Genomic DNA, 27,941 nt, shown 5'->3' on the forward strand with positions numbered 1-27,941 from the left:
CTAGAGGTAGAGGGGCTGAATTGGAGGATATGTTCTTGAAAATTGATCTCCATGGAGGTTGGTTCAATCAATAGTGCCACCATCAGTATGTGAGAGGGCTTGCATCTCCATATTCTTATAACATAGGATTTTTAAATGTAAGGTGTTAACTAATTTCATCACCACCTGATGTTTCTAGATTACTAGTGGTACATGGTAGGCTAGGGCTTCCAGAGATTTCTTTGCATGAGAGATTGAGGAAGTGCATCTATTCGATACATGATTCCCAGGGAGAGTCAAGTTGCACAGCTTTGGTTTAGAGACAAGGCGTGGTTCAGGAGAGAGAGAAGAGGTAATTCTGAGGACAGTGTTCAAATGTCATTTAGTCCGTCCTCCAGCCCTTTTGCTGAATTCTTAGGGCAAGGAAATTGTAATAAAAATGAGTAAAAGCTAAAGTGAACTGTTTCACAAAAGAGGGACTTTGAGAGTATGATAACATTTGCATTGGTGCCAACAGTAATGGTCTTCACCTTCAGTAAAATTATCAGCTCCTTGATGAGGCATCCACAGTGGGTATTGGTGGAAGCACGCTGGGTATCGGTACCTTTGATATTAGCCACTGTCGGCCGTAACATAGGTGAGTGGGAATCAGAAGCTGCATGGATGCATTTGCTGGATATCTGATCTCGAAAGCTGTCCCTTTTGACATCAGCAGTGACTGGAGACCATTAGCATTTAGAAGAGGTTAGGAGAAAAGAGGTAGATCTTGGCTAATAACACAGAGGACCCATCATGGTACATATTTAAGATACTTCCTTAGGAAATCTCAGCAGCACTAACAAGAGATTTGGGGTGTGATTTTCTGCAAATGAAAAATACAGTTTGTGACTTGTATTGTGAGTGACCGTTATCTACCTGGTTTTTAGGCCCATGGAATACAGGTTACACATGGGATGATGGAACAGTGCCAGGTGAAAGTTAAAGAAAATATAAAGCATAGCATTTCTAAGTACTAAAAAAAAAAAAATTGCTTAACTCTTAGAAGCACAATTTGTTGAAGTGAAAAGATTTTGTATGTTTGTATACAAGTGCACACACTTACAGAAGATGAAAAAGAGGACGACTTAGGGTGTCATAAAACCAGCTTCTGTTCAAATAATATTGGTTGCTGGTTGTTCTGCCTGATTAGGAGATGGTGGGAAAATGCTAATCTATCGTAGCTGTTCAGACTTCATGCGATAGTGAAAGTAGCCAGTGGCTTCAAAATTGGATAAAGGAAAGGACAATGTAGTGAATATTTTTATGCTATAATAATTTATACAAAATGTCCACAAGCCTTAGAATGAAACAATGTATGGAAACAATTTTTGTAAATTTTAGATATGTACTTGCAGGCAGAGAATACTATGTAACATGACCAGTGTTTTGTATAGCAAAAGCATATTCTAATTATTTCCTAAAATATGTAATAAACATTTGCTGCAGCTTTTGTACAGTGACAGCTTGTAGATTACCCCTATTTTCTATTCCTCCTCCTATCACAGACAGCATTTTTGCTCTTGTAAATTTCATACATTTATGATTTTTTAGGTAGGAAAAGACCAAAAATCTATTTGTGTTGAATATGTATCTCAGCGACATTTTGTTAATAAGCATATATTTGATGGCACTTTACTAAAAAGGATACGTGTTGTACTGATCTACATAAGTCGAGAACTTTGGATCTAGTAAACTGGTGTCTGGATTTGCTGTGTTCCAAGGAGTAAAATGGGGACAAGTAGGCCTAGCCAGCTTCTCAGAGGGGGTAAGACTTTGAGACAGCACAAGACAGTGAGTGGTTGAGAAAAAAACCCAGGGTTGGAATCAGACTGACCTGGGTTAAAATCCTGGGTATGCCACCAAGTATGGTTTTGGATGAGTTACTGAACTCTGCACTTTTTTCAGTGTCGACTAGAGGGATGATAGAACCCATCTTTCTGTGCGAAACAAATAAATGAAATAATTTGTGTAAGTTGTCTGATGTTTTGAATCCTTTTCTGGAAGAAGATGCGATTGAATTAATACATGAAAAATTTTTCTTATTAAAGGCTCACTCAGGTTTTACCTGGTTTATCCACCAGGGGGAAAATTATTCTATCACTCTACTATCTATCAGGAAAAGTTGCCACTCCTACCTTAGAAAGTCAGGTTTGTTTCTGATCCTTATGTATTTAGTGAGGTAGGAGTTATAGAGAACTTCAGTATGAGTCTTAATTTATTTCATATTTTTACTATTTCTTAGATTAATTCTTCTTCAGGCCTTTACAACCTATTTCCTGGTTTGAGGATTAAGTCTTAATGATAAAGGAAGAAAGAATATTGAAGCATCTAGTAAACTCCAACAGAAGATAGCTATAATTCAAAGAAACACAGGGTTTTTTGGGGGTTTTTTGGTTTTTTTCCTATTGACTATTTAAAATGTGGAATGTAGTGTAATAACCACCCTGGACCCTTCACTCGTCTTTATCTTCACAGTTCCAACATGTTGCTGGTCTTATTTCACCATTTTACCCCTTTATTAATTTGTAGCAACTTCCTCGCCTTCTATCACTTCATTTCACAATTTCAGCTTGTATCTCTAAAATACAAGGAAGACCTCCCCTCTTTAAAGTATGTATCATCATCATCCCTCAAAAAAAAGCAATGGTATTTCTCTAATATCATCAAATAGTCAGTTGGTATGCATATTTCTCCTCCTGTCTAATCATCTTTTATCTTTTTTTTAAAGATTTTTTGATGTGGACCATTAAAAAAATTTTTTTCTTTATTTATTTTCTTCATTTTCGGCTGCGTTGGGTCTTCATTGCTGTGCACGGGCTTTCTCTAGTTGCGGTGAGTGGGGGCTGCTCTTCGTTGCAGTGTGCGGGCTTCTCATTGCGTTGTCTTCTCTTGTTGCAGAGCATGGGCTCTAGACGTGCGGGCTTCAGTAGTTGTGGCACGCGGGCTCAGTAGTCGTGGCTCGCGGGCTCTAGAGCACAGGCTCGGTAGTTGTGGCACGGGGGCTTAGTTGCTCTGCGGCATGTGGGATCTTCCCGGACCAAGGCTCGAACCCGTGTCCCCTGCATTGGCAGGTGGATTCTTTTTTTTTTTTTTTTTTTTTGCGGTATGCGGGCCTCTCACTGTTGTGGCCTCTCCCGTTGCGGAGCACAGGCTCCGGACGCACAGGCCTAGCGGCCATGGTTCACGGGCTTAGTTGCTCCGCGGCATGTGGGATCTTCCCGGACCAGGGCACGAACCCGTGTCTCCTGCATCGGCAGGCGGATTCTCAACCACTGCGCCACCAGGGAAGCCCTGGCAGGTGGATTCTTAACCACTGCGCCACCAGGGGAGCCCGATGTGGACCATTTTTTAAAGTCTTTATTGAATATGTTACAGTATTGCTTCTGTTTTATGTTTTGGGTTTTTGGCCCCGAGGCATGTGGGATCTTAGCTCCCCAAGCAGGGATCAAACCCACACACCCTGCATTGGAAGGCGAAGTCTTAACCACTGGTCTGCCAGGGAAGTCCCTGATAATCTTTATTTAAAAAAAAAAATAATTTAAATCAGGGTCAAAACAAGATCTATGAAATGCAGTATTGCAATTGGTTAATGTCTCTTAATCTAAATTTCAGATTTCCTCTTTCATTTGTTTATTAGTTATTCCTTACAATTTTTTGTGTGTGCCGAAAACAAGTTTTTAATCCTGTATAGCAGTGGCTTTCAGACTTTTTGGTCTCAAGTCTCTTTTATGCTCTAAAAAATGAAAAACCCAAAGAGCTATTGTTTGTGTTATATGTATCAATATTTACTGCATTAGAAATTAAAGTATATTGGTTATTTATTTATTACTTATAACATAGTAAACTGATTACCTTAGTATGTATAAGCACAATTTTTATGAACTATAATCACAGTGTCCAAAATTTAAAAGAAAAGGTGAGAGAAGTAACACTTTTACATTTTTGCAAATCTCTTTAATGTCTGATTAATAGAAGATAGCTGGATTCTCATACCTGGTTCTCATTCAGTCTGTTGCAATATTTCGTTTTGGTTGATGCATATGAAGAAAATCTGCTTCACACTGGTATGCGGTTGGAAAAGGGAAGATTATTTTAAGTTTTTCATTTAATGATGGACACTCTTCTTTACACCAGAACTTGACATGTGGTAGTTTCTTAAAGGTTGGTTGCAGTGTGCAATTTGAAATCCTATCAGTGAGCTTTCTGTACTCTGTCACATTAAAATCCATCAGTCTGTGTTGCACTTTGAATGGATCCTTTAGCCATGCATAATTTTGTAACTGTAAGCATTGGTCATTTGGAAAAATCACTGAGTTATGTAGATCTTCCAAATGTTGACATATTTCATTATGAAATATTTTTAAAAATCATATTCATGAATATCACCACCCATCTCCTTAGAAAAGTCTATAGCTATTGGGAAGCTGTCAAGCTCATGGTGGTGGATACAGGTTTTCCAAAATGCTGAAATTGTATCGTTAGTAACGAATTCTGTCAGTGTGACAAAATATTTTCCAAATATCCAAACTCGAATAAACATCGTTTTTTAAGTAAAAGTGGGATTTCATAAAAAAAAAAAAAAAAAAAAAAGCAGCTTGTTCAGCTTGCCATCTCAAACAATTCACAAGTGCCTTCCCTTGAGACGGCCTTGGTATTTTGGCATGCCCGAGCACTTTGTGCATACTTCTGTTTCATCACACAGAATATTGAAAAGATATATATTCAAATATCGACTTAATAAAATTTATTATTTTACTTCATCAAAGATGTTTTTTAGTGAATCTGGCATTTGTTTACTGTGAGTGCATGCTGCTGAAGAATAAAATGACTGCTACTGCAGCTGGGTGCCACAGCTTCAGCAGTTTTATCCACTATTGCTTTGCACCATCAGTGTAAATATCAACATAGTGAAGAAGGCAAATAACGTGTTAATATTTTTATGAAAGTAATTTTGACTTCTTGGACCTTTTGGAAAGGTGTCAGGGTTCCCAGTACAATCCATGTTTTGCTTCTTATGTCTTTGTGGTGTGATTTCACGTGTTCCTTTGTCTCTGGTATATCCTGTAAATAGACTTGATCACAACAGATTTGATTTAGTTTTTTCCTGGCAAGAATACTTCATAGATGGTGTTGGGTTGATAGGTATTCTTAGAAGGCATTGATGGTCTTTGCTAGAGTCATTATTTTAATGGTCGCAAATGGCTGTGTTTCAGTTCTGTCATTCCTTCTTTATTTGTTAGCAAGAATTTTTTTCTGAAAGGAAACTTCTTCTCACCAATGATTTGGTTACCCTGAGATACAGTTTTTATCGATCTCATGCAATATGGGCAGGAAAAGTCCTTGTTCCTTTTTGCAGATAATAAGTTGGTGGGTTCCCTTGTATAATCAAAAGGTGATCAGTGAGATGTTCTTGGTTGGTTGGTTTGTTTTGAATATCATTGTGAACTCATAATGATTTAAACTTATTTGATGTGTTTCAATTCACTGCAGCTAATATCCTTACTTTGGCCAACAGAAGCCTCTTCAAGTTTGCTTCTGAGTCCTTTTGGTATGACCTCTGCTGTCTTTGATAGCTTCCTTGCTTTTTTATTTGACAAGATGTTCCAGGCTCATCTTTCACATTTCCTGCCACCTCTGGGGAGGCCTGGGAGAAATGGTATTTAAAGACCACAATCTGAACACTAGGCTGTTAATTATTATTATTATTATTATTATTAATTTTTTTTGCAGTATGCGGGCCTCTCACTGTCTCACTGTTGTGGCCTCTCCCGTTGCGGAGCACAGGCTCCGGACGCGCAGGCTCAGCGGCCATGGCTCACGGGCCCAGCCGCTCCGCGGCATGTGGGATCCTCCCGGACCAGGGCACAAACCCGTGTCCCCTGCATCGGCAGGCAGACTCTCAACCACTGCGCCACCAGGGAGGCCCTGTTAATTATTATTGATTGGTGGTTGTTTCTAGAGTTTGTCAGTGGACAAAGCTAGAAAATATGCATATTTTTAAAACATAAAATGCATCATGAAATTATACAGATACTTCCATTCAGATTTAGGACCCATAGATCTTTGATCACTTGTCAGTGACACCAACATAATTACTTATTTGTTTTATCCCATACCACACAGACAGCAGTTTCAGAATAACAATATCAATACTACCGCCAATGGATATATGATTATGAAAAAGTTTGTTTTGAAAATGAAGATTAAGAGCATTATCACAGTGTAGCTAGCCAAATTGGTTATCTTAACATAGCCTAATTGTGTTTGCTGTACATTTTGAGACTGTTTTTCTATTTCTCAGAACATCAACTTGGCAGATATTTCAACTGAGTTAAATAAATCAATTTCACGAAAGAATCAATCATACTGTATATTCATTGTATTGATAGAACAGACTTAACTGTCAAATTTAGTGTAGATGGCATTCAATAATGGACTGAATTTTCTTGTTCTTTTTAAAAATCTAAATGGCCTCTTTTTCAACATTTCATACTGGATACTATCCTTTATCCACATCTACTCCTTTTGAATGTCTTGGGGTGGGGGGAACTCCTTAGAGGGTGAAGAATTCTATCCATATGTCATCATGATTTTTTGTTCTAAGTGAATATGCTATGAAACAATGAATTCCTCTTCTAACAATAGCAATAATTTACCATGGCACTTTTTGTTTAGCCTAGAACTTTTATTAATATATTTTCTCCTGTAATTTACCATGGATTGCACTAGGAAAAATATTTTTGAAGCAATTATTTCTAAATCTTTGGATATGGGACATTATGATCAAGAAAATTATGTAATTAAGGGAAATTGAAGCAATGACCACTAAAGTAAAAACTGATTTGTATGTAGAATATTTAGTGATATGCCTTTTTTTCCTTTTCCAGGTTAAAAAAAAATCATGACTGAATCTGCCTCTAGCACAAGTGGTCAAGAGTTTGATGTATTCAGTGTTATGGATTGGAAGGATGGAGTAGGTACATTACCAGGAAGTGATTTAAAGGTAAGCTGTCTTTATTACATAAAATTGTGTGTGTGTGTGTGTGTGTGTGTGTGTGTGTGTGTGTCTATTAAAATGAATTTGAGCACATATGTGAAATAAGGATTAAAAGCATTAAGCATAGTGGCTGTAGTTTTATATGATGCTTGGTCCTCAGCATCTCAAGATGCTACACTGCTGATGGTTTGGCAGAAGCCTTTGTCACTTGGGGTGGGGGACGTAGAAGTATTTCTGCAGTCTGTACGCATTTTGTAGAAATTAATGTATAGCTTCAAGGAAGATGGTTTCAGGTTTTAGTCTATCAGGATGGCCAATAAATGTAAAAGTGGTAGACTTAGAAGGTCTAGCTTTGTATATTTTTTGTAGTAATGGGCTTTGTAACTTGAAGTGAAAAACCACACTCCGTGTCCTAATTTTCTTATTTTAAAACTGGATGATGTTAAAATATTGAATAAACAGGACTGTTCACCTCCCTTAAATTATTTATACTGTAAACTGTAAATATGGATTTTTGTGTAATCACTTGCTCAGAAGCTGGTCCTTCCTGTAAATGAGACTGCTTTTGTATAGCTGAGAACTCTCCTCAGAGAGCACTGCTTCAGTCTGCTCCTTTTCTAGGGGCTCCCCCTGCCCCTTTCCCCAGCCCCCCAGAGCCACTCCCGGACCACATCTGCTGCACCCTGGGACAGAGTTGTGCAAGCACTCACCTGGAAAGTCAGCCCCCCCACCTCTCATTTCTCATGTGCTTTTGCTCTGATCCTGTCTCTGGGACCTTGAACCTGCCTGTGGCCCTTTAGACTTTGTGTTTGTACTTAGTCACTCAGGTGTTTGAACATCCGACCTCCCCAACTGGCCGTCTCTTGGCTTGCCTTGCTAATGTTTGGCATTCTGGCCTGTCTGGAATAGAAATTCCTGCCCCCTAATATTGATTTCTTGGAATCCAATCCCTTTTAGTGGCCACTTGACAAGTATCTGAGCCAAAAGTGTTCTAGTCCATCCTCAGTGGTGAGATTTGGACAGTCCACCCTCTTGTTGGAAAAACACTTAGATTTTAGTTGGTTTAGGTTTAATTAAGTGCAGTGTGCCAACATATTTATCTGAGTTTAGTTTAACAAAAATATTGCAGTGAGGTTTAGTGAAATATGGAAAGGAGATTTGGTTTTTAGTTTTAGTTCTTTGTGACCTTGAACAAGTCAGTTAATCTCTTTGGGGCCAATTTCCTCGTTGGTAAAATAAGGAATTAAATGAATGCCAAGGGTTTTATCTTCTCTAACATTCTCCAAATGTTCATCTGGATTAGATATGATGGAAATAGAGTGCTCAAATTTTTGAGAAAGAAAAACTGTTCAAGATTCTGATAGTGTCAGCCACATAATTAGCTAAATGAGCTTTGTTATTTAAATTCTAAGTTTCACAATCTTTATCTGTAAAATGGGGTTATAGGATCTATGTCATAAGCTGGTTATAAGGGTTGAAAAACACAATATATGTAAAACACTTAACAAGTTGTATCTTTTCTTGCTTTATGGTATATTATGTAAACTGCCTTTTTTAAAAATTGCTGCAGCATCTTATTTTTCTTGTACATTTTTATTCCTTCTGAATGGCTTATTTTTTTTTTCCATGTAGGTGGATGATGAAATTTATAATTTTTGTTCAGTTAGATTTTGACAATAGAGTGAAGTCTTCATCCCTAAGAAATTTAGATTGCCTAAAGCTTTTCTAAGCAATGGATTTTAGGAATTAACCTATTGCTTTTATAAAGGTACTCAGATAATTAAGCCACTTAGTGGGTATTATAATCTGGGTTATTTGATTTGACTTTTAGACTCATCTAATTACTTGGGTAATTGCCATGTATCCAATTCACTTTATCTGCAGTTGACAGATACCCTATTTAAAAAAATAATTTAAAAAGATTTTCTACTTTATAACCCTTTTTATCTGAGGAGATTCAAAGACTAGCCAGTTGATTATATTGCTTAGGATTTCTGATTCATTTGCTTCTCATATTAAAATTTGAGTTGCCTAAGAGATCTGATTAAGCAATTGGTTTTTCATAATTAAGTTATTGGAAAGAACTTTGAATAAATCATGCAGTTTACTCTCCCGCATCATGCTCTGCCTATTCGACACTGGAAGCTTCTCTTTTTTAATGGGCGAAGGCATGTGGCTTTCTTAATGTGAGATCCCTAAGACAACCAGCTGAAGTTAATTCAGCGAATACATAGAAGTCGGTTTCTCATCATGGGAACAGGTTTTAATATGCTTCAGTTTATGGCCATTTTGAAAGAACTTTTCTCTATAAAAGCCTCATGACTGCTGGCCAGTCAAGTGATATCACTCTTCTGCTTAAAATCCTTTAGCAGTTTCCTGTGTCCTTCGTGATCAAGTTCAAACCCTTTAAGTTTACCACAAGAGTTTTTTTGGTGGTCTAGCCCCTACTTCCCTCTCCAGCTGCATCTCATTTCACTCCTCTGTGCCTCCGTGTTTCCAGCCCAGCCAACTAGTTCACACCTTGGTCCCTTTTTACTGGTCCCTGTGCCGGCACCCCCATTCCCCGCTTCACACTGGGCTAACCAACCCTTATATAAAACAGAGCGCAAAAGCTCCTTATTTGGGTGCAGTAGCAGAAAGAATTGAGAACTTATTCTCTGGTGAGCACTTGACCTACATCTTCTAATTCTCTTATTTAACCCATTTGAGGGAGTTTCTGTCACTGTTGTTAGTTTACAGATGGAGAAACAGAGGCCCGGAGTGCTTAAGTCACTTTGCTCAAGCAAGGTCAGACAGTTCGCTACTGGCAGAACTGGGTCTTAAAACCAGACTTTTCTGATTTTAAAATTGATTCTCTTACCACTGCTATTCTACTAACAAGAGAAATGTTTTCATATCAAAAGAGATGAAAGGGAAATGTTACAGCAATTTAGAGGAGGTATTATGTTAGCTGGAGGGATCAGGAAGGCTTTGGAAGCAGATGTCATGTGAGGTTTAGGTGCCTGAAAATAGGTGGGGAACTGTGGGAAGACTTTGGGGGGCAGGGATGGAAGAAGGGAGAGAAAGGGGCATCCAGCAGCAGGGCTAGCATCAGAAAGTGTAGTGTTAGGGAGGAGCAACAAGTGTCCACCGGCCCTCTTGAAAATACTGTAGTCATTAACAAGACATTTTTACTTAAACAAGCTTTGTAAACTTTACCATTGCCTAATTTGTTCCTTTAAAATGCCAATCTGTGTTTGTAGATTAATATCTCAGGGCCAGCTGTAAGAACAGGCAGGTGACTAAGTGGTAAGGCTTGTGGAAAGATGCATGGTAGGGCTTGCTGTCCCTAAGCCATTCTCTGCCTAAACTTCTTACGATTTCTGAAATTTATCTGCAGAGAATTATTCCTCTGGGTCGTAAGGATTTAGTCTTCCGGAGTCCCTCAGTAAAATGTCAGTACGCTCCTGCGTGTGATAGCATCTTATCTCAAAAGAATAGTTGCCACTTAACCAAGAGCAAGACCCAGCAGCAGTGATGCGGAAACCCAACTGGAAAATTCACTGCGCTCTCATTGCAGGGTTTTGCCTTGTCTTGATTGACATTCAGAACAGTTTAGTTATGAAATGTCTTTGTCCTTAAAACATATTGCTAAGTAGAAGTCCCATTTCAACACTGAAAATAATGAAAACAGTAATCTCAGCAGTGTCTTTTAATGATCTATTCTTAAAGACAGGCACAAATAGGCTAAAGATCCTTTGCCGCTATAAGCAAAAATAAAGAGAATGAATCAAATAAAAGGTAGCTTAAGCCAAGACAAACAAAACCTTTTCAACCCCTTATATATTTCAGGCATAATTGTGTTCTGATTGACCTAGATGTATCCACTAACAGAAGTTACAGTGTCAGCTGATATGCTTGATTTGCTTAAAAAAGCCCTTTTGTAAAGTTTATAATTTTGACATTCTTGATTGTAGAATGGAGCCAGTTGCTAATTTTTTATAGTGCTTTTTAGATGTCTAGGTTAAAAGAACTAATAACTTAAAAAAAAGTGATTATATCAAGTTTCTATAGTTGCAGCACCATTCATAAAAGCATTACCAATTTCAGAATTTGAGGATTTTATTGGGGAAAAAAATGTTAGGAAATGTGTCCGTCTTTCTGGAATTTCATCAGTGGAACTCAGTAATGTTAGCAGCACCTAACAGCCTATGCTGTCCAACATTTTTTACAGTAGTAATATTGTGGAAGGCAAAAAAATTGAGAAGTCATAAAATTGATCCCTGTGTCTTTTTGCATATGATAGGATACTTTAAAAACACCTTGAGGTTAATTTTTTATTATAAGTTACAGGTGTACCACTATAGTGATTCACAGTTTTCAAAGGTTATACTCCATTTATAGTTATTATAAAATATTGGTTCTATTCCCCATGTTGTACAATATATCCTTGTAGCTTATTTTATACCTAATAGTTTGTACCTCTTAATGCCCTACCCCATGTTCCCCCCGACCCCCCACTGGTAACCACTAGTTTGTTCTCTATATCTGTGAGTGTGGTACTTTTTGTTATATTCACTAGTTTGTTGTATCATTTTTTTTTTTAGATTCCACATATGAGTGATACCATATAGTATTTGTCTTTCTCTGTCGGACTTGTTTCACTTAGCATAATGCCCTCCAAGTCCATCCATGTTGCTGCAAATGGCAAAATTTCATTCTTTTTTATGGCTGAGTAGTATTCCATTGTGTGTGTGTGTGTGTGTGTGTGTGTGTGTGTGTGTGTGTGTTTTATATATATAATATATAGTATGTGATATATATTTTTTTCTCACATCTTCTTTATCCATTCATCTGTTGATGGACACTAGGTTGCTCACATATCGTGGCAATTGTAAATAATGCTGCTATGATCATTGGGTTGCATGTATCTTTTCAAATTAGTGTTTTGGGGTTTTTGGATATATTCCCAGGAGTGGAATTGTTGGCACCCACCCACAGTGGGTGCGCCAGTTTACATTCCCACCAACAGTGCAGGAGGGTTCCCTTTTCTCCACATCTTCGCCAACATTTGTTATTTGTATCCTTTTTGATGATGGCCATTCTGACAGGTGTGAGGTGATATCTCATTGGGGTTTTGATTTGCATTTTATTTGCATTTCCCTGATGATTAGTGATGTTGAGCATCTTTTCATGTGTCTATTGGCCATTTGTATGTCTTTTTTGGAAAAATGTGTATTCAGTTCTTCTGCCCATTTTTTAATTGGGCTGCTTGTTTTTTGGTGTTGAGTTGTATGAGCTGTTTATATATGTTGGATATTAACCCCTCATTGGTCACATCATTTGCAAATATTTCCTGCCATTCAGTAGGTTATCTTTTCCTTTTGGCTATGATTACCTTTGTTGTGCAAAAACTTTTACGTTTACATAGGTCCCCCCTTTTGGCCTTTATTTCCTTTGTTTTAGGAGACAGACCCTCCCCAAACTATTGCTATAATTGATGTCAAAGAGTGTTCTATGTTTTCCTCTCGAAGTTTTATGGTATCCGGTCTTACATTTAGGTCTTTAATCCATTTTGAGTTTATTTTTGTATATAGTGTTAGAGAATGTTCTAATTTTTGAAATAAAGTAACTTCAGTTAGAGTAGATTTTTACATTTTTTTCAGGGTTATAGGATGCCTTTGAGAATATGATAAAAACTTATAAACTCTATCCCCAGATAAATATATATATGTGTCCTTAACCATAATTTTGCATATATTTCCTGGGATTTATCAACCCCTTTAGTCCATCCATGGGTCCCTGGCTTACGGGAGTTAACCGTTTCCCTAAGTGCACTACATCTTTACTTTGTGCTTAGACTGTAGGTCAGTTACTGGCAATAACTATTACGAGAGGGAAAAGATAACTGGAATTAAGTGTTGTGTTGTGGGAATTATTACCTTTTAACTTTGAATGTATTTGAACCTAAAACTCCCAGGTGTCATAGGTCTGAATTTTGATTTGAAGATTCCACTCAGCTGTGTTCTCTTTCTCAGTGTTTGAAATGCCAAGGTGTAGTTTAGCAGCAATTTGGAAATTTAAGCCACAGGACACTTTCTGTGTAATGTAAATGTTTTGTGCTATTTCCCACATTTTGTATTTGTCAAAAAAGTTTAAATTAACATCAACATACAATAAAAATAAACTTACTTACCTGGGCTGATAACCAGTTTTTAAAAATTTTTCATTCAGAATTGATTTTCTGCCATAGTTTTTAACATCATTAATTAATAATCATGATGGCTTGGCTTTTCTACTCTTGCCCAGTAGATGGTACTGTCAGCTTTATTTTGAAATATTCTGTATTCAGAGTTGGTCATTTAAAAATTTATTTATTTTCAAAAAGTAAAGTTATTTTTAGCTCTTTCCCTTCCAATTGACTTTTTACCACCTCCTAAACTGACGTTTTTAGGTGAACCCACTAGGCTTAGTATATACATGTTACCTGGGAACTTGTATCTGGAATATGAAATAGGGAGAAAACATTTTCACCTTCCATAACTATGTCACTTGTTCAGTCTAGAAAGCTTTTAATACCTGTAGACTATGTGCAGAAAATTGTTTAAGGTGCTGGTGGAAAGAATAATTAGTTGTAAATTTTGCTTATGATGTTTCTGACTTATAGTCTGAATCTAGTTTGGTAAAATAAATCATTCTGTTGGCATGTTGACCAAATAGATTTTTAGATTGGGAAATGGAAGGCCTTATTTAAATACTGCATATTTGCATGCTCATCTATATTTCTGTGAGAGATCTAAAAACTTTAAGCCGAAAGTTTTATAATCCTTTTGAATTTTGAGCTTTCTAGCTCTTCATCCCCTGTCAAGATTAGTGAATCCGTAATGTCATTCTGTTTTATGGAAAAACAGAAGGAATACAGAATAACTTTGACCTTCAGGAATGTGAGAGTAAACCTAGCTGTTTCAAAGAGAATTGGGGCCCCTGCACACAGGTAGTGGTTAAGTCTTCAACACATAAACTGTATGTCAAGGAGATTGCAGAAGAATACTTGGTTTGAGGCTTACCATGAGGTGAGAGGAAAGTTTCAATATTGGGGGTCAAAAATGCCCATGAAATCAAGATACCCTTATTTTTTAGTGATAAAATTGGCCTGAAGCTAGTAAGCTTGTTCACATCTCATAGATATTACCAGTGGTTTAGTTTAGGGGGACTAGAAGTGAATGAATATAACAGAGAATTCTAAAGAGCAGTGAAAGAAAGAGGAGGTAATAGGGCCGGGGGTCCCATGACTCATGCTTAGCCTTCCTTCCTCATATCTTGGAATATGGGGATAGGGACATGCAAGTCACAATTTCTAGAATGGTGATATTCCTGCTCTTTGAACTAGGTGAACTTGGGTGAGACAAGTTGATTCCTGGGAAAACAGTAACTCTCCTTTTACTAACTTTGATCATCAAATAAGCAGTAATATGAAATAAGAAAAACAGTCTTAGCAAAAAAAAAAAAAAATTGTATTTGAAATTACAAGCCATGTAAGTGAGCTGGCAACTCCATAGGGGACAGTGCAGGGGTGGTTTGTATCCTTAAGAAGTTCTTTGTTGCATTGTTCTTCCCCCTTCCTGAAATTCCAAAATTGGTAAATGCAAAGGGCTTAATAGTGGTAGTGGGCTTTTCTGGGTATAATTGTTGAAATTAACTTTATAAAAACATAGTTCATTCATTTGCTGAAAGACTACATGTGCCAGCCATTAAATGATGACTTTCCTGAGCACTTTTGTAAATTTTGCCTCTTTCTACTATTGTCTCTAGTTCCGTGTAAATGAGTTTGGCGCCTTGGAAGTTATTACAGATGAGAGTGAGATGGAAAATGTTAAAAAAGCAACAGCTACCACAACTTGGATGGTACCAACTGCTCAAGAAGGTAAGAACAGGTCATCTGCATTATCCTTTTTTTTTTTTTTTTTGAAGAGTTTTAATGTAAGAATATCTAAGGTTTTATAATAGGCTGGAACTTTGAAAATCCTGGGTGATCTTGGTGTCACATATTCTTAGGTAAATTTCTATGACGAAACTAATATGGAACCAGCTTTCATATTTTAAAATAACTATAAAGTGTCTTCTTTCTTTATGCCAGATCTGTCATAGCACAAGGTTAATTGGAAATTATCAAGTAAATCCATGTTGTAATAACTTACCCAGGTGATTTAGCCAAAAGCCTGCCACTTTTTTCTCATCTACTCCGATGGTTGTAACTAACACCTATATGCTGATGACTCCTAAATCTATATCTCCAGCCCCGACCTCTCCCCCGAGCTCCAGGCCCGTATTTCCACCTGCCTACTGGACATCTCCACCTGGATGTCCCACAGGTACCTCAAACTCCACATGTCTGAAATGCGATTCATTTTCTATTTCCTTCTCCCCTCCCCCCAACCTGCTTTTTCTTCTGTAGCCCATAATATCAATTGATGGTAGCACCATCCACCCAGTGGACAAGCAAGAAATCTAGGAGTCATCCTGAATTTGTTCTCTCCCAGCCCCACATAGCCTGTTACTTAATCCTCTTGGTTTTTATTTCCTAATTATGTCTCAGATCTGGCCTTTTCTACCTATTATCACTGCCACTGCCTTAGTTTAGGGCCTAATCACCTCTTACCTGAATTACTGCAGACAGGCTCCTAAAGAATCACTCTGCTTCTGATTTCCCCCAATTTATCCCACACACCGAAGTCAGAGGAACTTGTGTAGATTGCTTATCTGACACTTCACCAACTTCTTATTGTCTCTTTAGCAAAACAGACAAAGATCTGGGTGACCCGCACCCACCTGCTTGCTTTGTGTCTTTGCTCTCTGTTCTGTTCTCTGTATGCTGTGTTCCGGCAGGGCCAGCAGCACCGAATTACATAAAATTCTCCCAACATATCATGCGGTTTCATACTTTCTTGCCTTTTTTGCTCATGCTGTTTCTTCTGGCTGGGATGCTGTTTATCTCTTTGTCCAGTTGGTAAATTCCTCTTTGGCCTTCAAAACCCTGTTGAGGCTTTATATCAGAAAATCTTTCCTTGACCTCCCCCCAGGCCGGATGAGTCACTTCTTCCTCTGTACTACTTCTGGAACTTGTTCATGCTTCAATTATTGCATGTATCACATTTTATTATAAATATTGGTTTTCTTGTCTGTCTTCTAGACTGTGAGCTCTCTTGGGCAAGGTCTATACTATCATTATCAGTGTCTAGCGTAAATTGGTGCCTAATAACTGTTTGCTGAATGAATGATTAGCCTAATGATTCAAGCAAAAGGAAATGTGAGCTCCTAGACAATATGGATAATTATGATTTAGGAGATCTTCTACATTAAAAGTAAAATAGAAAGATGTTGATTCAGCCCATTAAGTAAAAGAGTCACTCATCAAAAACACAATATAACATAGATAACCCTTTTAAAATTTTGTCAAAAAGATACAGCTGTGTAGGATTCTATGGATGGTTGGTTTCATCTTCTGAATATAGTGACTAATGAAATTTTCTTCATTTTACTTTGAACTCTGTAGAAAAGGCCTTGGACAAGCTTTTGTTTACCTTTTCTGAAGAATTTTTTTGTGTGTTATATAAATAATTCGAGTGATTCCTGTCAAGCCCATCCTCTTCTCCCAAGCGCTATGTAGTTTGATCATTCATTCATTCATTCATTCAACAAACATTATTCTTTTATTGTGTTGCTAACAAAATTATTAGAAGAAAAAGTCTAAATGTGTTTTGCAATGATTTCTGTCATGGTTTTAAATTTTTTTTCTTCTTTTCGTCTTCTAGTCTTTTCCGAGAAGACTGGGATGCCTTTCAGGTTGAAGGATCCAGTGAAAGTAGAAGGGCTTCAATTCTGTGAGAACTGTTGTCAGTATGGCAACGTAGATGAGTGTCTTTCTGGAGGAAACTATTGCAGCCAGAATTGTGCTCGGCATATCAAAGACAAGTAGGTTTTTGCCCCCATTCCATCTATAAAATGAGTTTTAGAGTCCAGGAGCCTGGTACTTGGGAATACAGAGGTTTTGTGCTCTCTGATGTCTGTCATCCAAAAATATCTTTTTTCCCCTCAGAGACTTTCCCTTTGGAGACACTTGGACCCTGATCCCACTACTGGACTGGTGTCTTTGGTCATGTCTGAACTGAGTTGTGCTGTTCACGTCCTAGCTGCAATACAACCTCTGCCTCTTTCTTTAGCCTTTTGTTTACATTAATTTTATTGCTCCCCAGCCAAGAGTATTTAGATTTCTTTGGGCTACATACACATTTTAATGATACTCATGTTTTGTGCAAACACACTTCTGTTTACATTTTGGAGGTCTTAGGTAATTCAGCTAAACCTCCACAAATGGACTGAAGCTTCCCCTGACTGAGAATCTGCTGAATGGCCATAGTGAGTAGTGTGGTAGTTGTGTTGATCTGCTGATCTCAGGATGGACTGAGGATTCCGAGTCAGGGCCATCAGCTGTGACTGACGGTGGTGTGACTGCCATTGGGAACTGTCTGATGAGGTCAACTTATCACCAACAAGGTGTATTGCCTGTACATACTTGTATACTACAAATAAATGATTTGGCATTTATGTTTGAGTGGAGTTTCCCATGTGTTTTAATCAGAACAGGCTGGAGAATTGTCTGTTTTTGTTAGCTACCTGATGTTTTACAGAGTTACACTTGGCCTTTTTTCAGTTGGACTTGGCATTCTTAATAATTGCTAGATCCTTGCTTTAAAATTGCCCCTGAAGACTAGAATATCTCTAAATAATCAATTCTTTTATTAGTATGGATGGCAGCTGTGGAAGACAAATAATTTTAAACTTGCTAGAACCTGTTTCACCTGTAGTGCTGGTGCCCTTTTAAAATTATATCATTAATTACATAATTATAATAATTAATTATATAAATTAATACGTAAGCTAATTTCCACTTTCTGTCTTGACAGTTGTATACATGATGGTGGTTTGAAGTGTCTCTTATCTATTATATGTACACCATTCTCCCGGTGGTTAAATATTTTTTTTAATGATTTTTGCATTGCTAATCAACATGCAGATATTTGATGGGTATTGTCTCCTGTCACTCTTTTGGGTTTATAAATTCAGCAGAGATCAGAAGGAAGAAAGGGACGTGGGAGAAGCCAATGAGGAGGAAGATCCTAAGTGTAGTCGGAAGAAAAAGCCAAAGTTATCTGTGAAAGCCGACTCCAAGGAGGAGGAAGAGCGAGATGAGGAGACGGTTAGTACCCACAGGGCTGCTCCTTCGCGGGTAGCACCGTGGTCCAGGGCACTGGCTCTGGAGCCAGTTACCTGAGTTCACATGTTGGTTCCGTGACCTTGTTTTACCATCAGGAGGTTACCCACCTACCCTCTCTGTGTCACTGTCCTTGTCTCAAGAGGGGAGATATAAATAGTAGTACCCCTTCATCAGGGTGAAGAAGTAGGATGTTCTGGAATTCACTGCTGCAGTAAGAAAGGCACTAGGAGAACCTTCAGTTTCGCAAATGAATTTTAGGTTCCTCTTGACAGCAAAATGCCAATCCCATTTTGGTAAATTGCAGACAGATCTCATAAAACTATGTGAGTAGGAATAAAATGGCAGATAATGTCAGGTATATTTAGCTAAAACTAATTCAAAATATGCTAATTAAAACATAAACATCCCCTCTCTAAAATATTTATTAGTAACTATATGAAAAGAGAACTTTGAGGTCTCAGAGCATTTTCCTTAAGATCAATATTGAGCAACGATTATTGGCTAGTCACTGTTTCAGGAGTTGGGAATGCAGGGATGAATAAGACAGAAGGAAGACAGGGTTTCTTTTCTCAGGGATATTGCGTTCTTGTTAAGGGGACATAAAATTAACAAAATAAACAGGGGAAGTATTAGCCTGTGATGAGCGCTATGCTGAGAATTACAATAGGGCATTAAGGTGATCTGACTGCTTTAAGTTGGGTTATCAGGGAGGCCTCCTAGGGAGGGTGGCTTGGACAATGTGATCTGAATAATAAGAAGGAGCCTGATGTGAAGTTGGGAGTGAGGAGCCCCGTGGGGCAGTGGAATTGCTAGGGAAAAGACCATAAGGTAAGAACGTGTGCGTGTGTCGCATGGTTTGTTTAAGGAAGTAAAGAAGACAAGGTAGTTGAGCCTTGAGGGCTAGGGGAGAATGGAGTAAGATGAGGCTGAAGAGTTCTGTGTGGTCCAGGGCTTTATGGTAAACCAGAGTAATGGGTTCTCACTTTATTCTGAGTATGATAGGAAGCCATTGGGAAGTTGTAGGCAGGGGAATACTTTGATACGATTAATGTTTTAAAGTGATCACTTTAGCTTTGACATGTGAGAGCAAGAGTAGATCAGGGAAACCAGTTAGGAGTTTATTGCAGTGACTAAATAAGAGGGCCGTTTAAGATAGAAGTCGATGGATTTGAGATAGATGCTAAAGGTAGGGTTGTCAGGGTGTGTGAGGGAAAGAGAAGAATCAGAGGTAACTCTTAGCTTTTTGGCTTGAACTATTGACTGGCTAATCATGCCATTACTTGAGAGTGGGAAGGCCGGAGTGGAGTATGGAATCTAGAGTCCTTTGGCCGTCGTGAGTTTGAGATTCTTATTAGACATCCAAGCAAAGATCCCAAGTAGGCATCTGGATACATGAATGTGGAGCCAGGGAAGAGGTCAGGGGCTAGAGATATGGATGAGGGATATTCGGCAGATGGATGATCTTTAAAACCTAGGGAGGATGATTAGATAAAGAAGAGAAGGGGACTGGGTTGCAGGAGATGTCAGCAAAGGGACTGAGAAAGAGGAGGGGCCAGTGAGGTATGAGGGAAACCAGAACAGAGTGGTCCAGGAGCTGAAAGAAGAAAGTGTTTCAAGGAGGTGGGAGCTGTATCTGTACTATAACAGAGTGTAATTCTTGGAAATGTTCTTATTTTGTAAGGACCTCAGGCCAAAAGCAACACAGTTCTCAACTTTCTTTTAAAAGTTATGAAGTGAAATTGAAGCAGAGTCCAAAAAAAAATAATAATGCTTTCTGACAGCTCTCTAACTTTTCATTGGTGCGAATTTCATGAACTTTTAAAAATCATAAACTTTTCTTCCTTATTGTAGGAAAACAAACAAGATGGAAGAATCCTGAGGGGTTCGCAGAGAGCCCGAAGGAAAAGGCGAGGTGATTCGGCTGTATTAAAGCAGGGTGAGTTGATGAAAGGAAGCTTTTATTTGTGACTTTATGAAGCTGAAAATATTTCACACAGGTAGACATTTTAGTCTTAACTGTAGTGCACACTATGGCAGTTAAAGGATCATTTGGGGGTTTTCTTTGATTAAATTGTGTCAATAAAAATTAGAGTTTAGAAGAAGTAGATAAGGGGGAAAAGTGGAAATTAGCAACTTTTGAGTAGTGTCAGGGCAAACTTGAGACCGTTTTCCATTATTTATTTTTCCATCCAGTAGGTATCTTTTACTTATGCACTTTGACTAAAACCTCTGTTCTTATTCATTTCCTAAGGTTATAGATTTTCAAAGTTTCCTCTCAACCGTGACCTCCTGACCTGGTACCTTTTTTTTTCTTTGTTCCTCAAGGAACACTTTGTTCTCATGAGGCTTCTAGTCCTTTATTCTCATGAGGCCCTGCCCTTCAGTACTTGGTGGATGAACTCGCTGCCTCATTCCTCGTGGACCTTGGGTCATCTCCATAGAAGCCTCCGTGTGCCCCACTAGGCTGTATCCAAAGGAAGGACCTGCCACATCTGCCTGGCCGGTCCTCCACGTTAGGTCACTGTACTTTGCACGGTCCCGTCTGACCTGCCAGTCACATTGTCCCTGCAAATCAAGGTCTGAACGCAGTGCTCCTCTTCAGGGTTTGGCTGCATTCCTCGCTCATTCAGCTCTTAATTCCTCAGAAAGAGTTTGAGATGTTTCTACCTGCGTCAGGCACACAGCCTAACTTTTACATTTTGGGGGAGATGACCTTCTGTCTTGTGTCACTGAAATTAAAGGGAGTAAATTCTCAGTTACCCTGCACTCTGCCTCAAAAGTGTCTTTATCCTGACTCTCCCTTCCCCTTCATTTCTACTCTCAGGGCTCCGGCCCTTCTGTGACCTTGTTCCTTCAGTCATTTCCCCCTCTTAGGTGTTCCATTTTTTTTGTTTCCTCTTCATGAGCTTCATCATTGCCTGTTGCAGTCTCATCCGCAAAATACCATTCCCCCAATTTTAATACCCATCAAGCTGTTATACCCTTTCTTTCACTTTCATTCTTTGTCAAATTAATCCCCAATAAAATCGATATTAGCTGAATCCATATGTTTATCATTTATGTATTCTTTTGCTACTTCAATTTGGCCTTTGGCACCTTGATCCCCCCCCCCCTTTTTTTTTTTTTTAAATCTTGGAGAAAGATTAGCAGTCAGTCCCTAACCACTCAGTGCACTGACCTTTTCTCAGTCCTCAATTTCTTGATTCCTTAGGAAAAAAATTTTGAGCATCCTGCTTCTACAAGAAGCTCTTACTTGCCATAGCTTCCACGGTACTGTTCTTTCTTGGCTTCCTACTACATCTTCTTCATTAACCTTAAGTTCTTCCACTTCTTTTCTCTACACTCATACCTGGATGTACACACAGTTCACTTGTTAGCTCTCATTTCTTTGGAAGAGGAGCCAGGAAAAGAGATTGAGAAATACCAGCCATGAAAGTAAGAGAAGAGCCAGGCCTGGGGATAGTTAGGGAAGTGAGAGTTCATAGTGTACCACTCTGATTTCTTAGATTTGGAAATTCTATCATTTTATTTTCATTCGCTTTTCAGGTTTGCCTCCTAAAGGAAAGAAAGCTTGGTGCTGGGCGTCCTACCTGGAAGAGGAAAAAGCTGTGGCAGTGCCAGCAAAGCTGTTCAAGGAGGTACAGGCCCTTCTAGAAACATTGTCCATAATGCTTCTCTGGAATTGGACAGTAGAAATTGCCGTTTCTACTGTCTGTTTAGGAAATGTGACTTGGGATAATTTCTCAATCATATTGTTTCTCATATGTGGAGGGGTGCCTCCGAGGGCAGCTAGCATTTATACGCACACCTTCCCCAGTGCCACGTGCATGAGCACACCCCACGCACACACACGTGCGTGCACGTGCTCTTTCTTGTCAATATTTACCAGCCTTTCTCATTGATTTTAAAAGGGATGTTTCTACTACTACTGAAAAACTAGTAGATAAAGAAGAACTAGCGTAAAATTTCATGTCAACATCGTGTCTTTGGGAGAATAAAAATGAGTTACTGTGGTTTACGTAATATCACAACAAAACATCGAAAGATGGGTTACTATAGAAAAATATTTTATCATAAGTGATTTAAAATCAATAAAAGTAGTTCTGAGTGGGAACCGCTGTCTCTGGGCTAGACCAGGAGTCAGTAAACTTTTTCCATAAAGGAACAATAGAAAATATTGTAGGCTTTATGGAGTATGTGGTCTCAGATGTAACAACTCAACTCTGTTCTTGTAATGAAAGTAGCTAGAGACAATATATAAATGCATGAACATGGCTGTATTCCAGTGGCTGTATTCCAGTAAAATTTTATTTACAAAAACAGGTGGTGAGCTGGATTTGTCCCTTAGACTGTAGTTTGCTGACCCTTGGTTTAAATATATTTAATCATGGTATGTAATAAATCTGCCATCAATACTTTGTTTTATATATATATGTATGAACACAGAGTTTTTAAGAAGTGATGAGTATTCAATAAAATTTTTTTAAAGTGGTGAATAGTAAATGTTGGGATGATTACATCTACATTAAAGTATTTAATATGTAAAGTAATTGCATATGACTTGTTCTGTATAATTATTTTCTGCAACTTTGGTCCTTTGCAGAATAGACTTTTACAATTTTTTTTAAAAAAGCTTAAATACAGCTAATTACTTGAATCAGTCATACATTCATGTGATTAAAACATGAAGGCGCTATAAGAAAATTGTATGTACATATAAGCAATATATAGACACAAATCCCCCCCTCCCTGTCTTTAACCAAATGATAACATATGTCAAATACTGTTTTGGACTTTGCTTTTTTGTCTAACTTAGTTTGGAGATTATTCCATCTCATTTCATCTAACCACTTCATCAGTCTTTTATACTGATGCATCGTATTCCATCTTATGTTTGTTCCGTAATAATGTAAGCTGCTCCCTGTTGATTGACATATATGTCATATATGTATGTCATATATATTACATGAGTATGACACACATATATGTGTCAGTCGGTAGGGACCACCTTAGATTATTATGGAACAGATATAAGATGAAATGCTATATGTATATGTGGAATATATAATATATGTACATGAGTCTTTTGGTAAGTAAATGCTTTGGTGAATAACCTCGTACACCTCTCCTTTAGCACATATGTGGCTATCTCCATAGTTGGATAATTTCCCAGGATTAGAATTGCTGAGTCAAAGAGAATGTTCTTTTTTATGGATATCATGAGCTTGCTAGAGGTTGTACAAGTTTATATCCCTATTAGCGATGTATGTGTGCGTCTCTTTCCCTAGAGCCTTGCCAATGCACTGTAACCAAACTTTTTGATCTATATCAGTCTGATAGGTGAAGTATATTTTACTGTAATTTTACTTTGTATGACTCTTATGGGGGAGGTTGTGCAGATTTTTAAGTCGATAAGACATTTAAATTTCCTTTTCCGTCACCTGTTTATAGTCTTTGTCCATTTTTCCATGAGATGACTCAGTGATCCTTTTCTTTTGGATTTTTAGGAGTTGTTTATGTATTTGGTTATATAGTCTTTATTTAAGAATGGTGATCACTCACTAAAACGGCTGTTATTTTGCATTTTAGTATCAGTCTTTTCCATATAACAAAAATGGGTTTAAAGTTGGCATGAAATTAGAAGGCGTGGACCCTGAGCATCAGTCCGTGTACTGCGTCCTCACTGTGGCTGAGGTAAGCTTTGCCTCATCTTTATTTTTAAAACAAAATAGTGATTATAGGGATTTAATAAGGGGAAAAGGTGCCATTTGTTGAGTGTTTACTTTATGCCAGGCGTGGTGCTTAGCGTTTTGTAAACATTACCTCATTTAATCTTTGCAAGAACCCCTTTTCATCCCCGTTCTATAAATGAAGGAACTGAGGCTCAGAGAGGTTAAGTGAGGTATACAAGGCCACACAGCTTCAAAGTAGTAGAACCAGGATTTGACCCCTGGTCCGTCTGACGCCATAGGCTTTACCGTACCATATGTTCCTTAACATAAGGAACAGACCAATGGATATTTATATTACTTTCAGTATTTCAAGGTATCTCTTTGAAATTTTTCGGAAAAAGATGTCCAAGTCAATTAGGTATATCTTAGTCCAATATATTACTGAAAGCTCTTAGAATTATTTTCTTTCCTTTATGTGGTCGCCTCCTTGTTCTCTTCCTTGAGTCAGGGGGTATGCATCTTTTAAAATTTTCCTCAAAGAATAAGACCATCGTGTATTAGTTTTAGTTATCATAGTTTTCCTTCAGTGACTTAGTGGATTTGTAAGAAGTTTGGCTCCTACACAACACAGTCGCATCTGATAGCTGGATGATGACAGTCACCATAAATAATAACATACCGTTACATAGCGTGTACCATGGGACAGATGCTGAGCTGAGTGTTTTCCATGTATTAGCTTATATAGTTCTCAGAACAATTGAGATTTATGAAAACATTCAGTAAGTATAGACTGCTTTTAAGAAGTTGGCTGTAAAAGACAAGGGAGACTTTTTAAGGGAGGGGTGTGTGTGTGTGTGTGTGTTTCAACACTTGGTTTTAAAGGAAATTTAGTTTGTCTAGTTTTTTTATCATAACAGTAATGTTTGCTCATCCTGGGAATGTCAGCTCATGTAAGAGTATATATATATCATTAAAAAATGGAAGTTCTGTGTCCACCCTGTTTTCCTCATTCTGTATCCCAAAGATAACAACACTTACGAGTTCATGGTGTTCCTTCTAGATGTTTTCTCTGCATGTAAAAATATGTATAAATATATTTTTCTCTTTTTTACATGTAAGTGGTATCATACATAATATTATGCAACTTGCTTTTGTGACACTGTATCTTATATATTATACATATATAATATTTTTAACCAGTGAGTAGTATTCCATTTCACTGAATTGCTGCAGTTTATTTAATTGTTCCCATATTGATGAACAACCGAGAGGTCTTCGCTTTCTCATTATTACAAACAGTGCCTCTGTGAGCATCCTTTTATATTTCGGTGGTTTTTTGTTTGCTTTTTAAAAAATTTGTTTTGTTTTGTTTTGTTTGTGTAGTGAGTATGTCTGTAGGAGCCATCCATAGAATTACCAGGTTGAAAGTTAAGGATGTTTAAATTTTGATGCATATTGCTATTTTGTGCTCCAGAAAAGTTTATCAGTTGTTAGATTTTCACCAAGAGTGTACAAGAATTTGTCCAAGCCTAAGAGATAGTTTTTTCTGTACTTTTTCTTGCTCTCTCACCCATCCCTCCCTTTTTGTTGTAATGAGAAGAGACTGGCTAGAGAATGCTTGAATTCTGAAGAAGTCATTGGGGAGCAGAGGACTGGAAGGCTCCGAGAGAGCAGATAATTGACAAAGAAGGGATGGGAGAAGATGGGATCCAGAGTATATGAGGAGATCCAAGCCTTCGCCAGCAGGAGGAGTCTCTCCTTGGGTTCTGCAGGGGGGAGCAGGAAAGGATTGGTTTGGTGGGCATGGGCAGGTTTGCCAGTTTGGAGGCAACTTCTGGAGGTAAATCGTCAGCCGAGATTGACGATAGAGGTAGTGGGATTGGTAGCTGAAGGAGAGGGAGGAGGTTTAAAAAGGCCATTGTGAAGAATGGGAGAGGGAACTGGCTAGGCACGTCTAGACGGATGGCTGTGCAGTAGGGAGAGTGCGGTAAACAGGTACATTTGATTTGCGTTTTTTACGGTAGTTACATTCCGTAAATACTACTGAACCATTGCACTTAGGGGAAATACAGGGTTAGGTTCCTGGGAGCCTCTGGTCCCAACATTCTCGTCAGCCGATCAGCACTAACCTTGTTTTATGTTTCTGTTTGAAGACAACCTCTCTGTCTATTGTTGATTCCATAACATTGAACTCACGGCCACCAGCGCTGTAACTCATGCCTGATGAAGCTTATCTGTTACACATAGCTTCCCCGCCAGGCACTTGCCGGCCGTCTTGTACTTAGGAACACTGCAGTGTTCCGTAGCACTTCAGTACTATGCTTAGGGGCGGTTTTAAATAGCAAAATCACAACAGAAAGCACAAGACATGAAAAAAACGTGACACTAAATAAGTAGGTAACATAAAGGACACTTGCTTGTAGGGTGAGGTACGAAACACGAAGGCAGAGCATCTTGCCTTGTTCAGCCTCAGCTGGAAACTTGCACGATGGGTGAGTCAGATTTTTCACCACTCTGTGCATGCACATGTCCCCAGACCCCACAAATATTATTTTGGGGTTACAAATGTATTTTATCAAGGTGAATTTGCAAATACGGAAACCATGAATAATGAGGATTGACTGTGTGTCATCTTTTTCCCTCAGCACCAGTCCCTGGACCAGGTATAGGTGCAGGCTGGGTGGACACTTGGGATAATGGAATTTTGTCAGACAACGTTTTAGGGCAACAATTTAAAATGTTGGTAAAATATTTTAAGTGACCGCTAAGGAAGGAGGCTCCAGGGAAAGGAGGATGCTAGGGAGAGAGTAGAGGAATCAATGTGAGACGCTAGAGTTTTCATTGAGATTCAGAAGGAAGTGTATCGGGAGTAACTGGGTTAGCAGACTGAACGGATGTTTTACTTTAATCGTTGAAAGGCAGCGCAGTTTGTGATGGGACGAGGTCCGTGGGAGAAGAGGAGGTGCAGGAAGCAGGGGCCGCGCTATGGGCTGAGTCATCCATGTGTCTCTGGTGGAACCACTCAGCATGGAAAGGAAGAGAGTGAGCCAACGCTTAGTGTGACGAGTGACAAGGGATGTTTGGGAGGTGGTGTGCAGGATGAGAAGGGCGAAGTGGTACAGCCACGTGGCACAGGCCTCAGAGGAGCGGGCTGGAGAACGGGCCCAGGAGCGTGGTGTGGCCTGAGGCGGTAGGCCACGCTTGGGCCTCGGAGGGATGGAGAGGAAAAGGAGCAGCCTCCACTTGAGGGAAGGCTTCAGAGGGAAGAACCAGATGTGCCTTTGAGCAAGGACGTTGAGGATGGAGGAGGTTGTTTACCGAAGGGTTTTGGAGGGCGTAAGATAAAGTAGAGAGGTTATGGGGGGAGGAGTGGGAAGTTGACCGCACGGGGCAGAAGCTCAGAGCAGTACGACCCCTGAAGGATTGAAGGGATAAATTACTGAAGGGGCCTGTTTCTTAGTCACTGACCAGAGACAACTGAGTGTAAGGCACGGTGGGCCTGCCTAGCTCCAGGGCTTATAAGAGAAGCAGCCCCTGAGCTCCTCCTTGGCATGGCATGGGATGGGTGGGGGGCAGCCACCTACCCTTCTCGAACGATCGTGTCTAGAGATCCCAGTCTCGGCTCTGCAGGGTGTTTTTATCTCTCTGGGGGGAGTCAGCTTATTTTCACTTTTATATATGTAGCATTAATACCTTCTTTTTTTTTTTTTTTGCGATACGCGGGCCTCTCACTGCTGTGGCCTCTCCCGTTGCGGAGCAGAGGCTCCGGACGCGCAGGCTCAGCGGCCATGGCTCACGGGCCCAGCCGCTCCGCGGCATGTGGGATCCTCCCGGACCGGGGCACGAACCCGTGTCCCCTGCATCGGCAGGTGGACTCTCAACCACTGTGCCACCAGGGAAGCCCAATACCTTCTATTTTTTTAAATGTTAGTATATAAGATAAAATATTTAAAAATCCATTATTCCCTTTTGCCTCTTCTTTCCCACTTCTCAAAACAAA

General features: G+C 39.0%; 1 protein-coding gene across 10 annotated transcripts in view; it reads left to right on the plus strand.

The window, feature by feature from the left end:
* The window catches only part of L3MBTL3 (L3MBTL histone methyl-lysine binding protein 3), a 118,776-nt gene that overhangs the window by 15,631 nt on the left and 75,204 nt on the right, over positions 1-27,941 (plus strand). For 4 of the 10 annotated variants that reach the window (XM_059083271.2, XM_059083272.2, XM_067010740.1 and 1 more), the window contains 8 exons: positions 6,906-7,021; positions 14,807-14,918; positions 15,292-15,366; positions 16,807-16,966; positions 18,119-18,251; positions 20,121-20,205; positions 21,816-21,907; positions 23,859-23,963. In XM_059083271.2, the coding sequence (XP_058939254.1) occupies positions 6,920-7,021; positions 14,807-14,918; positions 15,292-15,366; positions 16,807-16,966; positions 18,119-18,251; positions 20,121-20,205; positions 21,816-21,907; positions 23,859-23,963 (864 nt within the window). In that variant the 5' untranslated portion in view covers positions 6,906-6,919. The remainder of the gene's footprint in view (positions 1-6,905; positions 7,022-14,806; positions 14,919-15,291; positions 15,367-16,806; positions 16,967-18,118; positions 18,252-20,120; positions 20,206-21,815; positions 21,908-23,858; positions 23,964-27,941) is intronic. The other 6 variants (XM_067010743.1, XM_067010742.1, XM_059083274.2 and 3 more) reach the window with 3 other exon arrangements.

The sequence above is a fragment of the Kogia breviceps genome, chromosome 13, assembly GCF_026419965.1.
Source record: "Kogia breviceps isolate mKogBre1 chromosome 13, mKogBre1 haplotype 1, whole genome shotgun sequence".
In the NCBI taxonomy this organism is placed as follows: domain Eukaryota; kingdom Metazoa; phylum Chordata; class Mammalia; order Artiodactyla; family Physeteridae; genus Kogia; species Kogia breviceps.